This window comes from Apodemus sylvaticus, chromosome 21 (genome assembly GCF_947179515.1).
Source record: "Apodemus sylvaticus chromosome 21, mApoSyl1.1, whole genome shotgun sequence".
Lineage (NCBI taxonomy): Eukaryota > Metazoa > Chordata > Mammalia > Rodentia > Muridae > Apodemus > Apodemus sylvaticus.
In genome coordinates, this window is record NC_067492.1 from 45829870 (window position 1) to 45838635 (window position 8766).

An 8766-nucleotide genomic window follows, 5' to 3' on the forward strand; every position below is an offset into this window, starting at 1 on the left:
TTCATGCCAACATGGGGATTCCGGGAACACAGGGGGAAAGTCTGCATACTCTGCAACAACTTGGAGTCTTTTAATCTACCCTCAGTCAAATAACCAGTTCATTCGTGATTGATTTTCGGCAGAAACCATGTAGCTCACAACCAACTGAGTAACTGGAAGACCGGAAGAGATGTTAAGGTTCAAAACAGATAGCAAGAAGGAAATGAACAGGAAACTGAACCTATGGAATCAAGAGATACCTCTGCTCTAACTTCACGCAAAGCGCTTGAACAGGATGTTTGCCTGGTTGCTAAGGAGAGGTGGACGCGTGCAGGAACTGGAGCGTGACTAGTGGAAGTAAGACAAGATTCAACCAATGAAAGAGTGCCGCAAGACTTAGCGTCCAATCAGTGAAGAACGGTAGTGTGGATCATACCAGTATGTCCACAAGACAGGGGAACCCTTAGAAAACTACAGTCAAGAGTTCACAAAGGTGAGCCCTTGACGCATAAAACGATTAAAATATAGCGGTCATTATCTCTAGATGTCAATGCAGGAATAAAATAAGTCAGGCTTCCATCCTGCACAGGGTCGTAACAGACTCATTTCCCCTGTAGGTATTTAGCACGTGGTGCGCCCCGATTAATCACGTGAGCCGGGTCCAAGATGGCGGCGGGGGTGGCCGGGTGGGGGGTTGAAGCAGAAGAGTTCGAGGATGCACCTGATGTGGAGCCGCTGGAACCCACGCTTAGCAATATCATCGAACAGCGTAGCCTTAAGTGGATCTTCGTCGGGGGCAAGGGTGGCGTTGGTAAGACCACCTGCAGGTAAGGAGGCTCTAGCGGGGCCAAGAGGACGGGTGGGATGTACCACTGGACGAAGGGGAGGACAGGGACCGGCTTTTTCTTCCCGATCGGGGCAAAGCGAGCGGAACGTGGCCCTACGGAGTTGTTTTTCTTCGGAAGTTACTGCAGCCTGCTGAAGATACCTCCTGAATGCAAGCCTAGCATCCTGAGTTGGTTATCCCTCTTTGGGTCTTGTGAATTCAATGTGTGGGGTGTGCAGAGGAACGCGTAAATTCCGCAGTCGACCGGACAGTGCCCCTTCCCAGGGAGTTCAGAGTAGAGGAAAGGACACTAAAGCAAGCTGTCTTAGTATAACGGACTTCCATTTGATGCCAGAGAAGTAAAAGGAGAAAGGGCACGTGATTATGGTGCCTCGGATCCTTGAGAAGTGAAGTACATTGTCCTGAACAAGTAGAGGGCTGGAGGGAGAGCATTCTGTGCCTACTGGACAGCTGGACTGTGTCACTGAGTGGCAGAAAAAAAAAAAAGGGAGAATCAGGCATTCAAAGAGACTGAATCAGTCAACTGAACGTTGCACACCAGTCCCATCCGAATCAAAGAGTCAGGTGGTAATCTCTAATCGCATTAAGTAAGGCTTGATCTCACTGGGACCCATACACTGGTCATAAGGTCCCTGCTGATCCAGGTTTCTGTGGCCAGACCTTGCATATCCTGCTACAAGCACCACTACCAAAACTGGCTCCCCACACCTCATCTTCCCACGTTTCTTTTGTGCAGCTGCAGCCTGGCGGTCCAGCTGTCTAAGGGACGTGAGAGTGTTCTAATCATTTCCACAGACCCAGCTCACAACATCTCAGATGCTTTTGACCAGAAGTTCTCCAAGGTGCCTACCAAGGTCAAAGGCTATGACAACCTCTTTGCTATGGTAAGTCCAGCTGGCCTCAGCCCTGCCCGAAGTCCCCATAGGTTTTTTTTTGTTTTTTTGTTTTTGTTTTGGTGACAGGTGTTTTACCCAGAGTGCATTCTTGGTACCCATGGAGGCCAGATGAGGGCATCAGATTCCCTAGAACTGGACTTAGAAGTGATTGTTAGCCACTATCTGGATACAGGGAATCCAACCCAGACCCACTACAAGAGCAGCCAGTACCCTAACACCGAGCCATCTCTCCAGCCCCAACCAGAAGGCCTTTTGAGGACATGCCTACCAGAAGCCACCAGAACAATCATAGTCTACACTCTCATCTCTTGGGTGTCACACCTTCAGGAAACCTTTAAGGAGCAGGGAGGAGGGTGATAAAACTGGAACTGAGGAAGCAAGGGGAAGGGAAGGAGGACAACCAACCGGAGATGCACTCTGGGGCTCTGCTGGCTGGGCAAGGGGCCGGGCTCGGAGTCTACATCTGGTAGAAGATTTTTAATATACAAAGCTATTCTTGAAAAGATTTAGTTTATGCTTACTTACGTGTACAGGGAGCGGAGGTATGAGGGCTCCCTGGAGCTTGAGTTTACAGAAAGTTGTGAACTCTCACACCCCTGTGTGGTTGCTGGGAACTGAATGAAGGTTCTCTGGAAGAGCAGTACACACTCTGAACCGCCGAGCCGGCTCTAGCTCCATGGTCGTGTTTCAGTTGCTGTTATTATTGTGTTGTTAGTAGTGATAGTGCTTTTGCTGGTGCTGCTACTGCTGATGCTGCTTGAGGTGACAGTGGGGCGGGGCATCCAGCATGCACAACCCGCATTCCCAGCTCTCAAGTCTGAAAAGAGCTGGGCATAGTGGCGCACACCTTTAGTCCCTGCACTAGGGAGGCAGAGCCAGGAGGATCTCTGAGTTTAAGGCCAACCTGGTATGCAGAGTGAGTTCCAGCACCGCCAGAGCTACACAGAAATCTGTTTCTAAAGACATTTGGGGGGGAAAAAAAGCCATATGTCAGCCGGGCGGTGGTGGCACACGCCTGTAATCCCAGCACTCTGGGAGGCAGAGGCAGGCAGATTTCTGAGTTCGAGGCCAGCCTGGTCTACAGAGTGAGTTCCAGGACAGCCAGGACTATACAGAGAAACCCTGTCTTGAAAAAAGCAAATCCAAAAAAAAAAAAAAAAGCCACATGTCTGGCTGTCCTATGGAGAATGGAGTGCAAATCAAGGGTGAAGTTGAGAAGAAAAACCAAAGGATCATGACACGGTAGTCTCGTAAGAGGAAAGGATGGTAGTGGGGATGAGTAGTTAGATTTAGAGTATATTTTGGATGTAAAGCAGTGAGATTATCAGGTTTTGTCTGTCTCTGTGTGTGTGTATGTGTGTGTACACATGTACGTGTATACTCTGCTGTACACACACTCATGCCCATGTGTCACTGTGAAAATCAGAACATCCTCAGACATTGGTACTGGCCCTTCTACCTCGATAGAAATAGTCTGTTGTATGCTGCTGTATACACTAGGTTAGGTGGCCTAGAGCTGCTAGGGCTTCTCCACCTCCATCTTACCATAGCAGCACAGAGATTATAGAATCATGTTACAGCATACACCTTTACTAGAAATCCAAATTTCGGTCACCATACTCACTCACACAAGCGTGTCGTCCAGTAGGCCAACTTTTCATATGTTATTTGTGTCTGTCTGTCTGTCTGTCTGTCTGCTTGTGTATGATGTGTGCTACTTGCATGAAGTCTTAGGCCTAGAGAAGACATCAGGTGCCCTAGAAGTACTACATGCTGTGTGCCCTGGAACTGGTTGTGATGTGCCTGACGTGGGTGCTGGACTCAAACCTCAGGCCCCTGCCAAGCAGCAAATGCTCTGACTGTTGCACTTCTGAGGCATCTCCCCAGTTCTCATTATTCAGTTTTTTGGTTTGGTTTGGTTTGGTTTGGTTTTTGGTTGGTTGACTGTCGGGCTGGCAGAAGAGTCTCCTGTAGCCTAAAGCTTGGTATGTTGTCAAGGGTGACCTTGAACGTCTGATCCTCTAAAGTGCGGGGATGGCAGGTATGTGTCCCGGTGCCCAACAAAAAGTGCATTGTTCTGATTAATATTTTTATGTGCAGAGTTGTCATGCCTACATATATGTTTGTGCGCTATGTGAATGCAGTGCCCTCAGAAGCCAGAAGAGGGCGATGAATGCCCTGGGACTAGAGTTATAGATGATAGTCAGCCTCCATGTGGGTGCTGGGACTTGAACCTGGAACAGCAGCCCATACTCTTAACCTCTGAGTCATCCCTCCAGCGCCTAAGATAGCTTGGTTTCCCATAAAAGATAGGGAAACAGTAACTGTGGTGATGGAAGCTGAGAATGGGAATCCCACAGCAGGGAAATGGAGTTGTTTGTTTCACTGTGCTGCCCAGGCTAGCCTTGAACTCCTGGGTGCAGATGGTTCTCCTGCCTCAGCCTCTAGAGCAGCTGAGTCTGCAGGAACACAGAACCACCCCCGCCTTTAGAAGGGCTTGTTTGAGAAAGACAGTGGTAGGGCGTATTTAATTGCTCCTGGAACTAGCCATCGGGGAGAGGGGGTGGGGGAAAGTTCTTGAAGGGTAAGCTCTGAGTAGCGCACAGAGCCAAGGCTTAGGCTCTGCCAAGGTTGGAAATCAGAAGGAAGTATGTAGAACTGGGGTGTTTCCTGGGGCAGATGAGGTGTTACAACCCCATCTTTTTCCTCAACCTATTTTCCAGGAGTAGGGATTGAAGGCAGGTCCTGGTACACACTGTGCCAGATTCACACACCCCTCAGCCCTTCGATAGACTGTCTCTGTCACTCTGTGTGTGGCTGCATGCATGCTCTCTCCTTCCTGAGTTCCATAGAACTCAGCTCTGTCATGATTGAGTTTCTCCACTGGCTGAGTCATCTTACTGGCCTATTACAGTTTTTAGGTTTGGTTTGGTTTTGGTTTTGGTTTTTCAGGACAGGGTGTCTCTATGTAACCCTGGTTGTCCTGGAACTCACTCTGTAAATGAGGCTGGTCTTGAATTCATAGAGATTTGCCTGCCTCTGCCTCCCAAACCCTGGGACTAAAAGGTGCCTCCGCCACCTGGCCTGACTCATTGCATTTTCATCTGTGGTTTTGATTAGTTGGTTTTGGTCTGGGCCTCACAAGTTACTAGCCACTCACTGGGAGATTATACGCATAGGGGCATAACATGGAGGAACACTAGCCTGGCCTGTAGAAAGCCCTTGGTTCCATCTACAATCCTGCCCCTTACCCCTCAAAATAGAGAAAACTACCCCAGAGAGAGAGCAGCTGGGCAGGGAGAGAAAGCAGGGGTTCAACTGACCTACAGAATATGGAGGCCAGCAAGCCCGATGGAACACCTGTAATCCCAGCACTGAGTAGGGCGGGGATGGGCAGCCTCAGCTACCCATGATCTTGTTTTAAAAATTAAAGGATCATATTCAAAGATGACCCACATTAGAGGCATAATCTGAAAATGGTTGGAGCTGGCTGTGGTTGTTTATTGGGAAAGCAACTTTGGGTTGCCTTTGGAAATTCCTGCAGTAGGTTTGGGCTTCTGCTTGTCTCTGGGGCCTCCCCTAGTCCAAGTTTGCAATTTCTTACTTGATTGTGAAGGTTAAACCACTGAGGGGACAGGCCCGGGGTCCTATGTGGTTGGAGCCCTACATGGGCTTCCTCTGGCCTGCACCTAGGAGTTGAGGCCCCCTCTGGGAGTCCGCCATCGCAGCAGCCTGAGTCTGGTCCCCTCGGCCCCCAGGAGATAGACCCCAGCCTGGGCGTTGCAGAGCTTCCCGACGAGTTCTTCGAGGAAGACAACATGCTGAGCATGGGCAAGAAGATGATGCAGGAGGCCATGAGCGCCTTCCCCGGCATCGACGAGGCCATGAGTTATGCCGAGGTCATGAGGTCAGCCTGGCAGGAAGGGGGGGGGCTGCCCGCCCTGGGAGTGCCTCTGGCCTCTGCTGTGAGCCTGACCCTCCTCTGCCCCCAGGCTGGTGAAAGGCATGAACTTCTCAGTGGTAGTGTTCGACACAGCACCCACTGGCCATACACTCAGGCTCCTGAACTTCCCTACCATCGTGGAGCGGGGCCTGGGCCGCCTGATGCAGATCAAGAACCAGATCAGCCCCTTCATCTCCCAGGCAGGTGCCCCTCCCCGCCCCACCCCGCCCCTCAGCATCTTAACCCAAATCACGCATGTTCTTTTCACCTCTCCCGGTTTTCCTTTTCTGTCAACTGTGGTGCTCACTTCAATATACTTTAAAAAAAAAAATGGAGGACGCAGAAATGGTTCTATGAGCCATCAATACTGCGACACCTGCCCCATTCTAGCTCGTGCATGTGATGCGTGTGCCTTTCTCCACACTCAGAAAATAAGTCTGCTGAGCATCTACTAAGTGCCCAGCACCAATCAGTAATAAAACATGCGACAGCTCACAAAGCACAACAGCTCTTGAGGGTAAGGTGTGAAGATGGGAAAACTGAGAATTCAGGAGGTCAGATATTGTGGCCATGTTTGCCCACAAAATGGAAGAGCTAAAATTACACAGACCTATCCCACGAGTTGGCCCCAGGGCCCACTCCTTTAATGAAGATGCCTCAGTATTCAGTAAGCCCCTTATTCAAAGGGTCTGATGGGCCCAGGAAGGTGGCAAGCCGGCTCCCTCATCCCCACAGATGTGCAACATGCTGGGTCTGGGGGACATGAATGCTGACCAGCTGGCCTCCAAGCTCGAGGAGACGTTGCCTGTCATCCGATCCGTTAGCGAACAATTCAAGGACCCCGTGAGTTATGATCCGATTCAGCAGGAGGTGAGAGGCTCCTGAGGATGGGATCAGAGACCCTTTCCTCGCTCCTGTCTTGTGCCCTACAGGAGCAGACAACGTTCATTTGCGTGTGCATCGCTGAGTTCCTGTCCTTGTATGAGACGGAGCGGCTGATCCAGGAGCTGGCTAAGTGCAAGATCGACACCCACAACATCATCGTCAACCAGCTTGTCTTCCCTGACCCTGAAAAACCCTGCAAGATGTGTGAGGCTCGACACAAGATCCAGGCCAAATACCTGGACCAGGTGTGCCCACCTGCCCAGCCACTGAGGGCTGAGGCTGCAGCTCGGTAGAGAATGCTTGCCGTGTGTGTGTGTGTGTGTGTGTGTGTGTGTGTGTGTGTGTGTGTGTGTGTGTGTGTGCGCGCGCGCGCGTCCGTGCGTGCTCTTAGGGGACTGGGGACTCAGGGATTCAGGGGAATGAGGCTGGACTGGGAATGCTCTCTAATCTGGTTACAGATGGAAGACCTATATGAAGACTTTCACATTGTAAAGCTGCCACTGTTACCTCACGAGGTTCGGGGAGCCGACAAAGTCAACACCTTCTCTGCCCTCCTCCTGGAGCCCTACAAGCCCCCCAGCACCCAGTAGCCACCCCCATCCCAGATGCTGCCACTTCATACCCTCCTCTTTCCCCATGGGGCAGAGTTTGCACAAAGTCCCCCATAATGCAGGGGGTTCACTTAGGAGGTGGGAGGGGTCTGTTCCCCCTGGTGGGGCCTGGGGAGGCTGCAGTGCCCCCCACCTCTTCCTGCCTCACACTCCTCAATAAAATAATCTGAAACAGCTGTGTTTATCAGTGGAGGGGTGGGGGGGATGAGTACTTGTGCACAGCTGCAGAGATTGTACACTGCACACGATTGTCTCCCCCCTCTCTCACACAGATGCATGCATGTTTTGGTGACAGTTGTGGAAAGAAGCTATCTTCAATAAGAAGCCTGCTCTTAAAGATATTCTTCCTAGGGCTGTAATGCCCATAATGGAAGCATTAGCTCCCTTCCTTAAAAACTCAAGTGTGGGAATCTTTAGGCCCCATGGCCAGCCCCAGGCTGGTAGGGAAAGGATTAAGCAGGCAATGGGCCCAACACCACCTGCTGTTTAGTTTGGGAATTAGTGGGCGCCCTGGGCAGAGGCTAGGCCTGCCAGACTGGGGATTAAAGATCTGCACACACCCCTAGTTCCTGCCTTGGTGGGATGCTTTGGCCCCTCCTGGGGTGAGACTGACGAGGTCTGACAGGAACCTGCCTCCAGAGGCTTCCTGAGACTCTCGGGTACAGACCTCCAGCTGTTCAAGCTTTATTCCTGCAACCCTTGAGTTGGGGGCCTGAGCTGTGACACGAATTCTCCAGCCCTCCTCTGCACCCGCAGACGCCTTGGAGACTGGAACTAAAGCATGACTTTGGAGTGTTTCCAAGTTCCAAGCCACAGCTGCTTGGTGCAGGGGGACAAAAGGGGGTGTTTGAAGACATACATGACTCAGGGAGTATTCCTAGTACACTCAGGGTCTAGGCATGCCAGCGAACGCATGTAAGGGGAACCTGATCACGAGCTGAGACTTGTCTTCCCGCTGGACTCTGGGTGTGAGCAAGCTGGTATGGGCAAGTTATGGTGGCAAATGTAAACGGATATGGGCAGCTCCAGGGAAGGACCGCAGACTACAAGTTCATATTGCCCAGGTTCAGAGCTTAGCTTTTCGATTGTCCCCAGAGCTGTGGTTTGCCGTTTTGGCTAGAAGGGATACACCTCCCTTGCTTATGAAATACATAGGTTTGGCTTTTTTTTCCCCCCAGCACCCAGCTGAGACTCAGAGTCCTGCTATTGTAGTGAAGGCATGTGAACCAGGCAGCCTGCCCTCCAGCCCAGCTTGGGGTCAAGAACTGTGTGGGGATTGTGTGCTGGGGGAGAAAAGATGAGCTACAGGGAGCTCAAGGACACTAAGGAGTCAGGACAGTCGAGAACAGCCTGTCCAGGGCCTGGGTCCTACAGCTGGCAGTGTCACCCCAGCCAGCAACCTTTGTTGCTGAAGTTTATAGGCTGCTGGGCAGCTGGACAGCGGAGATATGGGTCCAAGAATGGCCAGCCCAAGCTGGTTCCTAATTTACCCGGGTGGGGCAGACATCTGCCAGCCTGGGAACACTGCGTCCTGGCCAGATGGGCCTCCGGGTGGTGCAGCACTGGGCCATTCCCACTTCTGTTGCTCAGCAGGTGGATAGCAAG

General features: G+C 51.4%; 1 protein-coding gene across 1 annotated transcript; it reads left to right on the forward strand.

Moving 5' to 3' along the window:
- The first annotated feature begins 629 nt into the window (after positions 1–629).
- Get3 (guided entry of tail-anchored proteins factor 3, ATPase) lies at positions 630–7335 on the forward strand. The gene is made up of 7 exons (XM_052166187.1): positions 630–806; positions 1563–1710; positions 5481–5629; positions 5715–5865; positions 6401–6508; positions 6598–6795; positions 7009–7335. The coding sequence occupies exons 1-7, from the start codon at positions 646–648 to the stop codon at positions 7138–7140; spliced, it is 1047 nt and encodes a 348-aa protein (XP_052022147.1). The 5' UTR covers positions 630–645; the 3' UTR covers positions 7141–7335.
- Positions 7336–8766: the final 1431 nt, after the last annotated feature.

Excerpts from the sequence above, each read along its gene's own strand:
- Get3 (XM_052166187.1), top strand. The coding sequence starts at position 646 with ATGGCGGCGGGGGTGGCCGGGTGGGGGGTTGAAGCAGAAGAGTTCGAG. Across the intron at positions 1,711-5,480 it reads ATGACAACCTCTTTGCTATG|GAGATAGACCCCAGCCTGGG; the intron begins GTAAGTCCAGCT and ends CTCGGCCCCCAG. Across the intron at positions 6,796-7,008 it reads AGGCCAAATACCTGGACCAG|ATGGAAGACCTATATGAAGA; the intron begins GTGTGCCCACCT and ends ATCTGGTTACAG.